The sequence below is a fragment of the Trachurus trachurus genome, assembly GCF_905171665.1.
Source record: "Trachurus trachurus genome assembly, chromosome: 16".
In the NCBI taxonomy this organism is placed as follows: Eukaryota; Metazoa; Chordata; class Actinopteri; order Carangiformes; family Carangidae; genus Trachurus; species Trachurus trachurus.
This window is the reverse complement of record NC_139902.1, coordinates 16,906,296-16,924,191: the sequence shown is the minus strand read 5'-3', so window position 1 is coordinate 16,924,191 and position 17,896 is coordinate 16,906,296. Positions and strand designations below refer to the sequence as shown.

Here is a 17,896-nt window from a genome sequence, read left to right as displayed (position 1 = left end):
ATCAATAACCAAATACAGACATATGCCGGTAAATGACAAGTCTAGAGATTTTCATGCTGTTTTACATCAACCTAGATTATTATACTTTCATATACTAGTGTAAATAATTGACATTTTGGAATAGAGCTGATCGGTGTGACTCTTATCGCAGGTAATGTGAAAGATTTCCAGAGGAATATGAAGTTGCTCGTCTGACACCAACTCCATCCAAAAAGACTGACTCAACTCTCCTTATTCTACTGCTGACTTCACTGAGGTAACTGATAACTACTAACATCATAAACCTCCTCTACATTAATGTCCTAATCAAAGCTGCAACCAGAAAATAATTTACAAAACAAAGGAAAAACACACTGAAAGCAATCAAATATAGTATCTCATGGATAATCTTAAAAATGATGAGTATTACTCAAGATACATTTAGAAAAAGAAATTGTGAAAACACATTTTCCATCTGTGATTTCTGTGCCATGTATCGAAGAGAATTAAAGGCAGCACTCCATAAAGACTCGTGTTCATTATTAAATAACTCATTTCTTTATTACTCATAAAATATACAGCAATCTCAGTACTGAAAGAATTCATTGGAGCTTTGAATTCACAGTCATAATTTCTATATACATGCTAGTTTCATCCCTCTTCAAGAAAAATCAAGGAAAAGAAAAAAAATCTTTTCCACTCTATTGAAGCTAGCAAATGTATTGTACACATTTCCAGTTAAAAGGATTTTTCAACAGACAGAAAAGGGAGTTTTGAATCATGGTAGGATTGAGTGGTTTCTTTTTTTGAAGTTAAAGCAAGCAAAACCTGTCAACAAACATTGACTAATATAAGAGCAAAAAAAAAAAAAAAAAATCATTCAAACAGAAGGTCAAACGCTGTCCTATCATTGGTTTACAGTGTTTCTCCTCTCAAAGCTGAGCCTCAGCTACCTCAGTATTGGATCAGTGCTTCTTACAATTGTATCATTACTTACCTAGTGTGCATCACTGTACTTTCACAGCTGCCTCTACAAACCCATCTTTTCTCAGTAACTAATGAAGGCACAAAATAAACACATAAATAGGAACCGAAAGTACACAAATAATTTATTCTTGAAAGACTAAACCGTATTGGACAGGTCAATATACAAAGGTAAGGTTGATCAACTTAAAAATAACCTGGTGCACATATCAAATGTTTTAAATTACTCAGGTCAGAAAATCCGATTTTTTTTTCTAGAGGATAAGGAGTTTAAGACATTAACATGAGCATATTAAAATTTTTGATCTCCAAAAATAAATGATTTTCCCCCTGTATGACTTACAGACTTGAAGGACAAGTGCAGTCTGACAAATGTAGTGTGAGGATATCAACCTTCTTAAACGCCTCACAAAAATTTCAAAAATGAAAACTGGCTCCTTCACCCCCCCACTCTGCTAAATCATCAACCCAAATTCTCATGTCATTTTCAGTTAAAACTGGGTTAAAATGCGTCCATGTCTTTTGGTCCCTGTCCGTTTAGCTCTCTGTGAAGTGCTACCATCCCTCTTCAGCATGTTATTGCCTTACAAAGGTCGCTGTCTGCCCAACAGGTAAAAGTTTTTAGCACACAAGAAGTCAGTGTTGGTAAAGCAACGGTTACTGAGGTCCAGTATCAGCTGGAAGGACACCTGGTGCTGGATGAGGTCGGGATGAGTGTGGGCCAGCCTGCTGCACCTCCTCCCTCTCTTGTTCTCTGGTCTGGGGGGTGGGGTGGGGGGGCTCTTAAGGCTCCTGTGGCGGCTTCTCTCTTCTTCTGCCCTCCCAAGCTGGCGGTGGGTGATTTTTTTTTAAGACACAGTGTGTGTGTTTATGCATTTATCACTTCCCCCCTGTCCATCAGTACGTCTCTGAATCAGAGTCATTGAGCTCCTCGTCCTTGTAGAAGCCCTCGTGGTGGCTGATGTTGTTGAAGCTGCAGTAGGAGCTGTGCTCACCGCGCAGCACGGGTAGGCTGTCGAAGGTGACGCTCTTGGAGGGGCTGGTGGTGTAGTGGTTAATGGCACTGAAGGGGAGGGCGGGGGCCGGGGTGCAGGGGGACACAGGCATCATGGTGGCCAGGATGAGGGCTAGGCAGTCTGCCACGTCCTTGTTGGGGGCACAAGCCAAGGCGGGTGTGTAACCTGAAACAATGACAGTGCACCAGTGTTACACATTTCATTCAAGTAAGACACAACTTCAATTTCTAGAATTGGTTTTTCCATCTAAAATGATGAAGCTGAAATTACATGGGATATGTGAGCTGTGTATCAAGACTGCAACTAACAAACGTCTTTAATCCTGATGAATCTACCAAATTGATTATTTTCTCAATTTACTCATTAATCATTTGGCCAATATGTCAAAAAATAACCAAACAAATCTGACTTTACAACACATGTTCTTTATCCCAGTGAGTCTGAGAATGTCTCATCGAGCTGATCTCAAAATATCCGTCGGTATTGGATATCACCCAGGCAGGTTGTAAGTGAATTTATAGGCTATCACCTGATCAAATTCTGATCCATTATGTCAGCTATCAAGTTTCCTAAAGGAAACATTATCCACAACATTTTAGAAGGTTTACAAGCAGTATTCAGGAGAGAAATTATTTCCATCTGGATATAAAAGAAGCTTTTCTTAATGGCCTTCAATCATCCATGAATTTCTAAATTTGGTGCCTTCACTTTTTAATGTACTATGAAAGTCCAAAATATATATGTGACCATATCCACTGAAAGAAAATAATTTACCGTTTTCATCAACTGCAAGTACACTGGCTCCCTTCGCAAGCAGCTCTTGCACCACCACAGTCAAACCATTTCTTGCAGCCACGTGCAGCGGCCTTAGAGGAAAAGATACAACATGAATATGAGTCAATATTTTTCAGTTGGTTCTGTGTCAATATTATTAATAATTCAAATTCAAATCGCTGTTATCTACAAAGACTACTGCTGCATCCCCTCACTCAGATGCAGGAAGAGACACGATGAAGTGATACATACGTCTGTAAGGCGGCGTTCGTGGCATTTATGAGGTTTCTGTCTGTAATCTTCTCTAATATCAACAAGGCACTGGTTTCGTGTCCCTGTACGAAGGAGAAACAGTACAATGAATATCAAGATAACCATATATAATGGCTTTCAAGTGTATAGTAAACCACATTGTGCATATTGTATATTTGCTGCTGTAAGATCAATCAATCAATCAATCAAAATTTATTTGTATAGCACTTTACAGTAGCCAGACGGTACCCAAAGTGCTTTACATCAAGGCAATAAAATAATCCATAAAAATAATACATAAAGAACAATACATAGAAATCCAGGAAAGTGCCACAGTGTTGCAAGAAGACACAAGAAAGTGCTACTAGTGCTGCAGGGTGTTAAAAGCCCTCTCAAAGTGCATACAGTAGAATAAAAACAGGCAAAAATAAGTACACTTAAGAGCAGGACATCCCTAGTCAGAGTTAAAAGCTAATCTAAAAAAGTGCGTCTTTAGCTTCGATTTAAAAAGGCTGAGGTCAGTAATGGTGCGAATGTCGGGTGGCAGTCTGTTCCACAGCCTGGGAGCTGCAACAGCAAAAGAGCGATCGCCCCACTGTTTATATCTAGAGCTTGGGACCTCTAACAGAAGCTGGCCGGAAGAACGGAGGGCCCTGCCATGATCGCGGATAGTTAAAATCTCTGACAGGTAGGAGGGAGCCAGGCCGTTGATGGCATAAAAAACAAACAATAAAAGTTTAAAATCAATTCTAAAACAAACAGGAAGCCAGTGGAGAGACGACAGCACAGGGGTAATATGTTCCCGCCTGGATGTGCCTGTTAAAAATCGTGCGGCAGCGTTCTGGACGAGTTGAAGACGCGAGATTAAAGACTGGCTGAGGCCAACATACAATGCATTACAATAGTCGAATCGAAGATGTAAGAAGAGCGCCACCACATGGTGATACTGACCTTACTGCAGGCCAGATGAAGCGCAGTGTTCTTCACAGCATCCTGCAGAGTGAGATCTGCTTTTGCACTGCTCACTAGCAGTTCTGAGAGAGGGTACAACACAAGGAAAAGTTAATTCAATGCCCCCCACCACAGTGATATGTCCTAGTGCGGTGGTTAACACAGAGACGCGCTCGTACCGACAGCGTTGGTCTGGCCGTTCTCAGCAGCCATCATGAGTGGGGTCTTCCCTGCAGAGTCAACACTGTTGACCTGTGCGTTGTGGCTCAGCAGCAGCTGGAGACACTCCACATGGTCAGTGAAGGCTGCTGCATGCAGGGGGGTCCTGCACAAATAACACCCCAACAAGGCTCATTTCAAATCAAGTGATCTCAAATATATGAACTTTTTAATTTCAGTTTTAATATTAATCAATAATTCCCATGAAAAGGCTCCCAATCTTTTTTAATTTTATTTAAATTGTTTACGAACATGTTTACCTGTTTTTACTGTCTTTGGTATTGACAATGGCAGGGCCCAGTGTGTCTATCAGCATCTCGGCTGCACCTTCGTTGTCATGGATCCTACAAAGGAGAGAAGAGCCATTTATTTCGTCTGTTGAAGGTTCTGTCCTCACATACACTGATGGAAACAGAGGGCAGCAGAGGGTCTTACACAGCACAGTGGAGGGGGCTGAAAGTATTGCCTTCTGCCTTGTGAAAAACCTCCTGTTCCAGCAAAACCTCCACACATGTGTCGTGACCTGCAGGAACAAACACAGAAAGCATGAACTGCATCAGCCTTCATCTCCGGATGCTCACAGCCCGGGTTCTCTTCAAAATCTTCTGATCAACATGTCAAAATTTAAACTTGGGTGGATTCAGAAATTGAAAGAACAACATAAAGAACAAGCACACAACTCCAAAAATAAAAAAGTGCATGTCTATTTCAAATCTACAAGTGCTGAAGCGCTCCAGTTTACTGTCCTGACATCATCTCTGTACCATTGTAGCAGGCCCAGTGCAGTGGGGTGTAGCCTTGGTTGTCTGTTAAGACAGGGAGTGTTTCCACTGATTGGGCAGCATGCAGCAGGCCTCCCAGTACCCCAGTGTGTCCACATGCTGCTGCCAGGTGGATCGGTGTGCGCCCTTTACAATCTCGCACCAGGAAGTTTGCGCTGTGCTGCAGCAAGGCCTCCACACATTCCTCATGACCAGTCACTGCCTGAGGACAGAGAACAGTTTTAGCAATGGTTGATAATAACCTGGATGGTGATTAACAGTGTTTTTAAGTTGGTTGATTATAAAGTCAAAGAGAGCGGGATTTTGTCTAGAGTTTCTGTGTAGGGCCGAGCCACACAGGTTAAAAACCTATTTAAGAAAAAGCGTATGTAAGAGTAATGACATGTTCTTACTCCTCTATGCAGGGCCGTCCTGCCCCACTTGTCTTTGGCTTCTACATTGGCTCCCTTATTTAACAGAGAATACACACAATCGGTGTGTCCGCTGAGGACCGACAGCATCAGGGGGGTTCTGAGAGATGAAAACAAATAATGTCAGCAACGACTTTAGAGCAGAAGTGAGGGAGGAAAAAAAAAAAACACAAATGCATTTTACTTACTGTCCATTCCCATCTTGAATATCTACTGCGCTTTGAAGATCAGCATTTCCAATCAGCAAACGCAAACATTCTGAATGACCATTGGTAGCTATAAAAAAAAAAGAGAAGAAGAAAGAATGAAAACTCCATCAGCAATGCTCACTATACTGTATTTGGGTCTGCAGATGAGTCACCAATTACAGGTGCATACCTGCAGCGTGGATGGGGGTTCGCTTCAAGGTGAAGTCTTTGACAAGGATGGAAGCTCCTTGGTTGATGAGGACATCCACACACTCTACATGACCCTTGAAGGCAGCCAGGTCTAGCGGTGTGCGCCCTTGGCTGTTTCTCACATCGAGATCCAGCAGAGACTGTACCAGAACCTCCATAGCGTGGTGGTGACCATGGTATGCCTGAAAGATTTATTCACCACGTATAAATGATCATCAATAACTTGAGAGTGAGAGTGAGGACAATGCTGCTGTGAGGGGAATACACTCTACTCACAGCAAGGTGCAGGGGGCTGACAGGAGCTCTGACATCAGAGTCATTGAGGATGTCTGTCCCTGAGGTTTCCATTAGCTGAACAAACCAAATGTAGAAGTCAGAACTTGCTCCAGGTCAGATTACTCTGGTCTAGTTGAGCTGTGGCCTGTTTTATAGATGGAAACTCCCAAACACAGATAAGGAGGAAGAAAGCACAAAGTCTACTCACCACATCGAGAGGTGTTTCACTTGCAATCTGTAAAACAGTAGGGGAAGCAGTAATTAGATATTATAATATACAGTAGCAGTGTATGGATATATGGACATACTGGCTGTCACATGTCATTTACTCTCAAGTACTCACCAGCTCCAGACAGAGGCGATGTCCGTACGCCGAGGCGTAGTGCACAGCATTATAGCCCTGATTGTCCCGGATCCCTGGATTTGCATCATTTCGCAGTAAGTATTCCAGGCACCTGGACACACAACAGAGAGGCCGTCGTCAAGGAAACGTGATCTTCTTTGAACTGTTACTTAGCATAACCGATAATGCAAGTGAGCTTTCATCCATAAAACCATCAAACATAACCCGACTATAATACAGCCAACACTTCCTTCAAAAAAAAGAAGAAGTTCTAAGTGTTACTGACTTTCCATCTGTGTCGGAGGCAGCGGCGTAGTGGAGTGGAGTGCAGCCCCGTTCGTCTAGGTCATTGACGCTGGCCCCAGACCCCACCAGAGCAAACAGGCACTGGTAGTTACAGTTGGCAGCAGCGTAGTGCAGAGGGGTCCTGGAAAAGCAAACACGGCTCAGTTCACTGTTCAAATTTGACCGAGACACAGGCCGAGCACAAACTCTCCATCCAAACTGACCAGTAAATGCTACAGACCTGCCAAAGCTGTCCTTCCTGTTGAAGTCTGCACCCGTGTTGAGGAGAAGATTGAGACATTCCAGGTTTCTAAAGGGGGGGGCGGGGGGTTAGGGAGATTTACGAGATGATTAACTGATTGTTTTTGTTGTAAGGCCATGAACTCCATTTTAACACTTACAGTTCATAATAAAGATGCTATTTCTGTACTCACCCTCCAGCAGCTGCAGCATGTAAACAGGTCCTTCCAAAGTCATCAGGAGTATCAATATCAAAGCCTGTGTAGTGTAAATAAAAGGACATGCATTATGTACTACTTACTGTATGCAAAAAGTTACAGTGTAGCCATTGGATAAGGAAACAAATCTTGTCAAAAATGAAGAATTTTGACTTAGAAATATCAAAATACAAACTGGGATCCTTTTTTTTTACTGTGGAGAGCCTCACAGCATGAATAAAGAGTTGCTCACCTGAGGACAGGAGCTTTCGGCAGCAGTCAGAGAATCCGCTGAGAGCAGCCAAATGCAGCGGGAACATACCGTGAACCCCTCGTCTGATAAAGACACAATCATTTTGATTTGGTCAATATCACTGTTGCTAAACTACGGATAGGAAGAACTTTCTATTAATAGTACAGATGCAGAATCGTCCGTAATCATCTAGATCGGTTACGTAACGGTCAATATTTGTCAGCTGCAGAGAGATTGAAATGTGCAGCACTTTCACATTGTATCAAGTTGAAACAGCTGAAAAAGGCTAAACAGGCAGACTCACTTGGCCGTGTCAGCTCTGTTGGTGATGAGCGTGTTGATGAGGAGCTCGTGTCCGTATCGCGCAGCAATGTGTAGTGGTGTATTTCCGTTTTTATCTTCACAGTCAATTTCAGCACCTTCAGAGAAAAAACAACACAAGCACTTAGCGCCTGTTACTGCCTGGTGTGGGAAATAAAGTCAGCGAGGCTGAATTTTTTTAGAGGAGCTCACCATTCTCAATGATTGCTTGCGACCTGGAAAACCTCCCGTGGATGGCTGTCATGTGGAGAGGAGTCTTACCGTCTTTACTCTGGAATCAAACAAAGACAGGATGGTGTCATTACTTTCAGCTATAAAATATACTGCCCACACAAAAGGCTCCTAAAAAGTTATAAAACTGCACTATGACAAATAGCAAATGGAGAAAACGGTTTTAGTGCAATTACTACTTACTTGGATTCAAACGCAAGCAAACACATGTGACTGTTTAAACAATGTTTATTCACCTTGATGTTGACATCGGCTCCATTGCACACCAGCAGCTCCAGGCAGAGCGCCCCGTGGCGTGAGGCGGCAGTAAAGTGGAGAGGTGCGAAGCCCTTCTCATTCACCTGGTTGACGTTAGCTCCACATTCAATGAGCTCATTGACGACCACATCCTGCCCGTTGTAGCAGGCCACATGCAGAGGTGTGTTGCCATACGCATTGGGCTCATTGATCTAGACGGGAAGATTAACAAAAAAACTGTTATTTGTTACACAAAACATCTTTCTCCCAATCTGATCATAAGCTCTAGCAGTGTCTACGGTGTAATGACAACGTGTTTGTGGGTGGAACTTACATCCACCCCCAAGTCCAGGAGGTATTTGACAACACTAATCATTCCACTGGAGGCTGCCGCATGTAGGGGGGTGTAAGATTTCTTATCTTTGCAGGCCACCTCGGCCCCATGGGATGCCAGAAGCTTCACCACTTCTATGTGCCCTGAAGACAAAGAGAGAATGATTTTATTACATGAATATGCTTTCAAGATATGATCAAATACTTCATACAGTCATGTTTGGCTGCACTGGGCAACAGCAGATAGTACTGCTAGACTACATAACACACACTCGGCCTTGAATCAAGTTGAGTGTTTTTTTTCCTTCTCCAAATTCTTTGCCTGTATTGAACAAAATCATAAATTCAAAATCTGTGTAAAAACTATATATACAACTTCCTTCAGGGCCTTAAATTTGAATCAAAGATCAATATATCATATAGCAATATTCATTTTGAGTAGCACTTTTAATGCTTTTACATATGGTTTTTTAAAATTAGGGGAAAAGTTGGCTAATTACCCATGTAGGCTGCCCAGTGGATTGCACGGCGGTCCTTCTTGTCAAAGGCATTGATGTTTGCTCCTCTGGAGAGCAAGAGCCTCACCATCTATAGGAATCAACAGAGAAAAAAAACAGTTACTGAAAGTTGTCAAGGGAAGTTGCAGCCTCAACACTAAATTCTGCTCCTTTGAGTCACTGTAGAAACTCGTAACCATGGAGTTAAATGTCCTGACAGAAGGGCTAATGTAATAACATTCTGGGCTACACCACATGTGCTCAGCTACCTTCAATTTAGTCTAATCTCAAAATAAATTCTGAACTTCTACAAGGTTTTAAATTCTTTTTTTAAATCGCTGGGCAAATGTGGGTTGAAAAACTTTTTGACCTTTTCCATACACATCATATCTTAAAATCGGGCGAATAAAGAAAAGGAAAAAGAGAAAAAATCTATTAGGGAAGAGACATTAGGGATGAAACCATCACTTCCACTCATATTGCAACATATGCATGGCTAATGGAGCATGACAAAAGCCACAACTGCGTGTTTTGTACCTTGTTATTTTTGTGTTTTACTGGAGGTACTGCCCAGATAACCAAAAAGCTTCTTTGAACATGCATTGATTTGCATCAGCCCATAGTTGGATGAGACATTTCTGCCTTTCATCTACTTTTCATGAAAGTATTAGATTGCAAAGTGTTATTTGCATGCAAGTACACGATTGGGCCGGCACAGTGTGTCAACATTATATCCTTGACTGTGTGACCACAATTTATGACTGACAGCCGGCAGTGTCAGTCTGCAGCCAGGCGAGGAAAAAAAAAATTATCATCTGAAAGAAATTTTATCTTTTAAACACCGGTTCATTTGAAAGCAGCTTTATGGGATGTAGAGCTGCAGCTTCTCCAGTTTGTCTAGCGCTTGGATTTGTGCGACTGACTCCCAGATCAAAAGGGATTATCATCACCCCACCCAACCACGATTTTACTGTACACTCATACAGTAAAGGACGAGCTTGGTTATTTGTTTTAAAATGGAATGTAAAACCTGTAAGACTAGCTTGTCGCAGACACCAGGTTTGAATAGCTTCATTTACAGTTTGAACATTTTTCAAGGTGGAAGAACTTGCAAAAGAAAAGGCTGACTAACGACTGCATGTTTGTCTAACTAATTGCTGCAGTTATGACTGCTGAATAGTGGCAGAGCTTTATGGGGAAGTGGATTGTTTCATCTCACAATTCTTAAATGGGTAAAAATGTAGCCATTGTTCAGAAGTTCTTTGTGGGACATAGTACAATGACGACTGTGTTTACACATTTATGAGGCAAGCAGAAACACTTCCTCTCAGAAACAGCTAGGTAACACACCCACCATCAACCCTGGTGTGATGGTTCAGCAGTAAAGACTGTGTGTGTGTGTGTGGTGCATCCTTTCTTGTGGAGAATAATACTGTATTCATCAAAATAAATAGTAGTTAAGTTGTTAAAGTCTTAAAACACAATAAAGACAGGACAGACTGTACAGCCACTCAGTTGGCAAAAGTTTTGTTTCTCAAGGGAATTGATATTCAAATTTCCATCCATTAAGCCACAACTGATTCAATACTGAAGAAATTAAAGCTCTTTTAGGAGTGCAGCCGCCCACAGATGATTGAGAAAAATACATTAGGACTTAATCTTACCTCCAGATGACCGCTGAAGGCTGCATGGTGCAGCGCAGTCCGGCCTGCCCTATCTGACACATTCACATTACTAAGCAGTGGGACGAGGGCTTCAGCACAGCGGACGGCCTTATTGGCCGCGGCGATGTGAAGCGGCGTCTGCCAGTTCTTGTCTCGGGCGTTCACGTCGGCAGAGTGTTTAAGCAAAACCTGCACGGCCTCCTGCAAGACAGCGTCACGTATAGGTGTGTATTGCTTTGGTTTATTATTGGTTACAAATGTGCAACAGAGAATAAGAGAAACGTTCACAACATACCTCACTGCAGGAGGCCACAGCCCGGTGCAGAGGAGTCAGCCACTTGTTATCTTTGGCATTTACTCTGGCACCTACAAGTCAGAGGACACTGGCTGTTAAGACTGGTTAAGGTCATACAGTTACATGACGTCTAGCGCAGCAATTCAACAAAATGACTGAGGCCTTTTCAACGAGGCGATGGAGTGCTGTTTTGTAATATCTCTGCTTGCATAAGAAAAGAGCAGACAGCAAAGGGTGCGTGTGGAGCTATTTCACAATATTGAACACAGATGTAGCATCTGGCCAAATAAGCATAAAAATATTCTACTGAGTGTCACATTTAAAACATGTCATTATGCTCTAGTACAGGCTAAATCTGCTATTATTCACCACTTCCTCCGAAATGTCAGGACCTCCATGTAGAACAGGGAAGAGAGGGGTGATGATGAATTTGCCTACAGGGATTCTGGTAAGTTTCAGTGGATGCCAATGTCATGAACAACCATACTACCCAAACTGATCTGCCCGCAGCCATATCCATCTCCTTCAATTAAGTGTTTGTACTTCAAGACCTGTTTACATAAAGTTCTCCTTAAAAAAAAAACATACCTGAAAGAATCAGCAGCTCTATAATTTCTGCATCTCCAAGATAGGCAGCAGCATGCAGAGGTGTTCGCTTCTCATTGTCCTGTAAGAATGTGAACACATAAACAATACCATGATTAAAAAAGACAAAACAGCTTTAATTTACAATTTTGTTTCTCTATTTTCATACACGCAAACACAGGCTGTTGAGACATTTTTAAAAAACATTTTTCTTTATTGTTTACCATGATAGAGAAACGATCATTTAAATGTCATCTGCCACCAAAAAGGGGGTTCAAAACATTTAGTGACTCATCGTCTTCCAGTGAAACATAAGCAAGTACAAACCAGTATTTTGAAACAAACACCCCCACCGAAGTAGTAACTATGAGGAATGCCATAAAAGAGGCAGAGCCAGATTGTGCACTGGGAACTGTAAAAACCCAACCAGGTGCTGTGTTGAACCCTGCAACTCTTCATTTAAAAGAGTTGTACAAGGCCTTTCAAGGACAATTATACACTGGAGGTTTTTAATTCAGTGTTGTTGGGACGTTTCTGAAACATAACAATAATAAGAGGAAACGGCTGCAGTTTTAGTGAGAGTCTGCTGGGATTACCTGTGCATTCACATCCTCTTTTTTGAATATGAGTGAGCGTACTTCGTCTGGGTCGACATTGAAAATAGCTTTCAGCAAAGCAGGCTGTAAAAGAGAGAGACAGAGGGAGAGATTGTGTCAGACATGAAATGTCACCAGTATAGGTTAAAATTTGAGAAAACACAAAAAGCAATCCGATTTTGGAGACCTTAGATCTTAGAGAAACTTCTGGATCGTCGTCATCAAGCACCACAATACACACACGATTCATCTGCACTGAGCTCACACACTCATGTCTAGGCTGTGACAAAGTACATTAAGTTCATCCTTCAAAAGGATACTGTAGATTTGTAGGTATTTTGACAAAACGTTGACTGCACAAATCACAGCACGATCAGGATTGGTACCCGACAAATGCTGAGCAGCCACTTTCTAATTCTGCTCTGTGTTTACACTCTGTTGGTAAGCCAGAAGCCCTGATGCACACCACGCCACAGAGAGAAACAACACAATCTTTAAACAAATACACGTCCAGAAATGTACTCCATATGGCTGTGGCTGTGCTGTCCATCTTCACATCACGTCCAGACAGATTTTAAACGTTAGCATGACTAGTCTCCTGTGACAACTGGCATCTTCAACAGAGACAAAGACAAAATGAGAAGGAGACAAAAAAAAAAAAAAAGAGAGAGATAGAGAGAGAGAGATAACAGTCCAAGGCTGAGGTTGTCCACTATCACAACAGGTAGCAAAGAGGATGAAAGTTAAACAAGGTTTCCAAAAATAAGGCTGCAGAAGATTCGATGAAGCTCCTCGTGAAGTCTGGCTCTTGAGGATCATGGCATTCCTGCCCTGACTTCTAGTTTGGCTCCACCCTCTTTAGGGGAGTTTATACAAGGAAACACTGCTGTAAATTTTAGAAAAATCTACCATAAATATTTTTCCTTATTTACAGTTTGTGCAAACATTTACGCATGCCAAGTGAAAAAAAGATCAAAGATTGCCTAGAGTAAAAGTGTTTTCTAGACATGCAACTAAAACCGTAAAGATTTAAGGCAATATTTACCCATGTGTGGGTAGCTTAAGCGATTTACTGGGACACTGTTGTTGAAGCATTTTGCCAATGCTTCCTGTAAGACAGAGCTGTCTCACAACACCCGCAAAGTCCCTAAAGAGTGAGGTGGGACTGAGAAGACAGTGCTCCAACACAGCAGGCTTAAAACTGTCTGACAGTGTCTACAGCACCGTATCCATGAGGCTGCTTCAAAATGCTCAACAGGGCTCACTGTAGGAATGATGACAACTTCAAGAGATAACTTCAATTTTAACCTGCAGCTACCATTGCAAAGATTTCTACTATTGGCAAGCAGTTATGAAAATAGAAAACAAACTAATTAATGGGTAATAACATAGTTTTAACCACTCCATATAAACAAAAACCCTTAAACCAAAGAGAGTCAATTTCGTATTCCTAATCGAAAATCGACTAGTCCTTCACAAAATACCAAAGCTGGGTGAAAATCTCCTTGTCACCACTTAACATGTCGCTTAATTAAAAAACAACAATAACTTTTTTCAACATCATTAACCAGTGATTCATCTCGGAAATTGATCACATCTATTTGAAAACAACGCTGCATTCAATGCCACCATAAACAATCACAAACTGTATAACAAAGTCTGCCAAGGACCTTCATGCATCATGTTGGCCAGCTCAGAGCTGCTGTGCTCCCCTATCTGATCCCCTGTAACACCAGCAGAGAGTGTTTGATCAGGCAGTTTTCCACTGCCTGTGGGAGGAGGCTGGCATGGATGGGGAGAGCAGTGAGGGCAGGGGATCCCGTCCAGAGGCTGCAACTGGTTACCCATGAAAGACCCAGATGGAACATTCCAGCTTCCACAAAACGTTAACCCTTTCCTGACCGAAGTCAAGTTTCTAACAAACAAATCAAGCCATCATGGTGAGCATACAGCTGTAACCAGTTAGGCTCTGGTTCCACAAATAACATCCTTGAAATTTGGTGATGCTTCAGTGTTCAGTGCAAAAAAATGTAGAGATGAAGAAGCAAAAAGGTGCCGAGAGCAAGTAGGGTTTAAAATATATTTGGTTTCAATGAAAACTATAGGATCTTGTGTGAAACCTATGATGAGACCTATGATGGAAAAGCTGAGGATGGATTTTTTTTTTTTTTTAATTTAATTTGAGCAGCCCATCTCTCGGGATACAATCAATTCCATGAGTTGCATTTCTTCCTGCATACATTAAGAATGATGTAGCATGCAGAGTGCATTAGATCATTAAGATCTCATCCCTCATTTAACCCACCAGGCTGCCCAGCTAGCTAATTAGCTAATGTGCAGCCATGTTGCTTATAATACTTAACGTGCAAAAGACATCTAGTTTATACAGCAGCACAGTTTCAGCCACATACTTCACAAACCAAATACCAAACAGAACTAGCTCAAATAAGCTGCTTCCTAATATATTTCACAGGCCCACAAGGTACTTAAAGTCGAGCATGGAGCCAAGACACTTTCACCTTTGGCTGACAGAAACGATTTGTACTGTGACGTAACGTTTCTATACTACTAAATACTGTATACTGAAATATATGGTGACATGATTAAAACGGTGCCTTTTGAAATGTGATGAAACCATAAGGACAAGATATGCTTTGCTTTGAACCACATGATGCACTTCAGCAGTCAGACTGGTGTTCAGTAAGGATTTAAAATACCCTTTACCATTCAGGGAGTGAGTAGCTTACAGCCACATTTCAAAAAACATAGGACAAGCCTTTCATTCACTTATAACGCCCATGAATATCTGCAGGGTGCAATGGAGGTTACAGTTACTGAGGACAGATTCAGGGTAACAAGCAGGCGCTTGTGCCTTCTACACTGTTTCATTTTGACGATTTCTGAATATTCCCCACAGTGACAAGGAAGGACAAATCTGCATTTTGTTGTTTTCAGTTCTCCGGCACTGCAAGATTGGTGTAGGAGATTTTCTATGCTTCTCTAGCTGCACGACTGTGCACCTCCTCTCCTCATACAAGCCAGCCTAGTTAATACCATCACCATGGAGACAGCTCTTTGGCAACTCTACTGGCTCACAGGAGCCCAGGCACACGATCATTCAAGCACACACACAATGAAAGACACATGCACGTACATAATATGTTACAAGAATAGCAGGCATGTGCAAAACACAGTTCTTAGATGATAACAGAAAGCTATTCTCGTTTTCATGAGTAGGTGGCGAGTGTTTATTATAGCTAGAGGACACATATCTAATACTGTCACGTTGCCAGTCACCTCAAACATTTACTGTAACCATTACACAGCAGTTTGCCTGCAATGTTTTAAAACAGAAGAAATACATGTAGTTTGATGCTTATTGGCAATTTCCTGAACTGCTAACATAGAAATGGTTGATTGGTTTCCAAATGTATAACAGGCTGCTGATCACACAAATGCGTATGATCAATATCAACGACATAACTTAGGCTATATGATATAAATACTATTACAAATTCACAACATTAGGCCTAACAACCACTAATCTAATGTGGTACAAATCTTAAGACAGCCCCCCCTCTTGCACAAATCGATGGTGGTGTTCACATGAAATGAATCATTCAGTGAGTCGACTGTGTAAAAACACTTTTTTACTGCGTGTTTACCTTTTCGCTTATTTCGCAGCCAACACAAAACCTCACATATGGGGAAGTTTACATCATATGTCACAAACGTCCAGTTGTCACAGCAATGTCACAGTCAACAGGATCGCTTTCGTTGTTATGGTGATCATCTCAAACCACATTACAGAGCTTTAGTGCCCATTATCAAATCGTTGAATCCCTTGAAAGCAAAGCGACAACTAAAGCCCAGCTTTGTATTGTTTTGTCACAATATGCTAACTAGTCACTTTCCCAAATGAATAGCTGGTGGCATTTTGCGCAGGCTCTGGCTAATTGCTGGAAATAAACACAGGCTCATTAGCTGGTTACAACTCTATATAACCGCGGCTTGACCATGTGTCTCAGTGTGTGGATGTGATGACTCTTATTTTCACCGAAAACATGTGCCCATATGTGTTTCTCCTGACAATACCATGCATAACTTTCACCACCACACAGTAGCCTACTACTGAGTGTGAAGCTTCCCACGAAACGCTTTAGGAAACCGGAGAATAGCTGAAGAGACTTGAATTACACTCCGCTGGCGATGGTAGAAATCGGCGCAGCTAGCTACCTTCCGTTAGCCCAGCCAACCAACCAACACTGGCTTTAACTCTAACTAATGCTTTTTGACACAAGGAAAACACTCACCTGGTCTCGGATTTTGAGAACCACCATATTTCTGAGATTTTAACTGTTCTCATGCAGATTCATAAAGGGATATTAGTCTCCTTCCGAACAGCAGTGTTGGTTTTGATCCAGTCCGCTGGAGGCCTAGCGTCACGCTAACACTTAGCTCTCCTGCTAGCTCCCCAGCCTATGGCATGAAAGCAGAGGAGTAGCGGAAACTCCATAACATTGCCGCCACCATACTTCCCCTCCCCAAAAAGCTGCAATCCCATTGGTCGAACGCGCCGAACGCGTCAGTAAGAGAGTTAATCATTGGTTGTTTGCTAACAGCGTTCTGTGATAGACACCAAGTTAAACATTACATCGCTGTCTACGTTCGTGTTAATAATAATACATGTATGTAGTGAACAGTTTGAGCTGTTTATCCGGCGCGAAATTAATTAACATCGTAGTGCGATCTTACGTCAGTCTAAATGCATATGTGTGACTCCATTTGGTAACAGCTACTTATTATTCTATTTACATACTGTGACTCATCTTAAAGTTGCACTAAAACCGACGGGAGCGATGCTAACAATGCATGCGGAAGAGGAGCCACCGGGGATGTGTGCTAACAATATTATCTCAGGAAGAGACGCTTCTACGGACTCACGGCTGGTCACTGACTCACCCCAGAAGGTAGCCATACCGACACAGAAACCAGGCTACATAATTAATTAATTGGCCACATGGGAAACTGGTTCAGTCCTGACAGTTTGTGCAAACATGACAATTAGCACTCTTTAAGATAAATTCATTCATTCAGTCATTGTCACATCCACCAAAGACACTTAATATGGTGGGAAAATCACATCTATCGATAACAAAACAAACCCCATTGGTGCTGGTAAGCTAAAGCGCGCATTATCCAGATAGATATACTTTAAGGGTAGCTGATGTAAAAATGATAGTAATAATAATGCAATCACAGTGCATTCACATAAGATAACTTCTACACGAGCTGTTTTGAAAAGTGATGGATATCATCTTGGACACAGCATTAACCATACTCTTGCTAGGCCCTTTTAAACACACTTATGTCTTATTGACTTACTGATAAAGCCCTAGACATTTCTTTTGGGCTGTTTGGCAGTCTATGGCCACCTAAATTTGCATGCAAAGTCTTCAAAGAAAGGTGTTTTCAAAACAAACTTTCTCCACTGTCCTCTAACTTGGTGGGAAGCAGGTTTCTAAATGCAGTGTGTGTTTCAGGGCCTGTGACCTAACACCAAAATATGGTGAAATATGGCCCTCTAGTGACTTGCCCCTCTACTACAAGCATGCCTTGAGTGTAGCCGAAGTCCCTCATACTGGACAGAAGTGGGCGATACAAATAGGCTACATTATGCAGACTCATGTGAACTTTCATCCTTGTCATCTAACCTGTCTGTATAATTCCTTATTTGGGCATAATGAATAGAGGGTGATGTTTGGGGGCTTATTGAAC

The 17,896-nt window shown here is 41.9% G+C and overlaps 1 protein-coding gene across 1 annotated transcript; it reads right to left on the bottom strand.

Annotated features, from left to right (window-relative positions):
* Window positions 1-543: 543 nt before the first annotated feature.
* ankrd28b (ankyrin repeat domain 28b) lies at window positions 544-16,604 on the bottom strand. The gene is made up of 28 exons (XM_083990575.1): window positions 16,432-16,604; window positions 12,119-12,202; window positions 11,526-11,604; window positions 10,938-11,008; window positions 10,643-10,843; window positions 8,982-9,069; window positions 8,483-8,625; window positions 8,148-8,360; window positions 7,873-7,951; window positions 7,664-7,778; window positions 7,360-7,442; window positions 7,104-7,167; window positions 6,911-6,979; window positions 6,671-6,811; window positions 6,385-6,496; window positions 6,250-6,276; window positions 6,042-6,116; window positions 5,746-5,947; window positions 5,556-5,643; window positions 5,350-5,467; window positions 4,940-5,159; window positions 4,611-4,698; window positions 4,436-4,519; window positions 4,136-4,281; window positions 3,957-4,039; window positions 3,006-3,088; window positions 2,754-2,845; window positions 544-2,144 (listed from the first exon to the last, which is right to left on the bottom strand). Exons 1-28 carry the CDS (start codon window positions 16,456-16,458, stop codon window positions 1,861-1,863), a joined length of 3,159 nt encoding a protein of 1,052 aa, XP_083846701.1. The 5' UTR covers window positions 16,459-16,604; the 3' UTR covers window positions 544-1,860.
* Window positions 16,605-17,896: the final 1,292 nt, after the last annotated feature.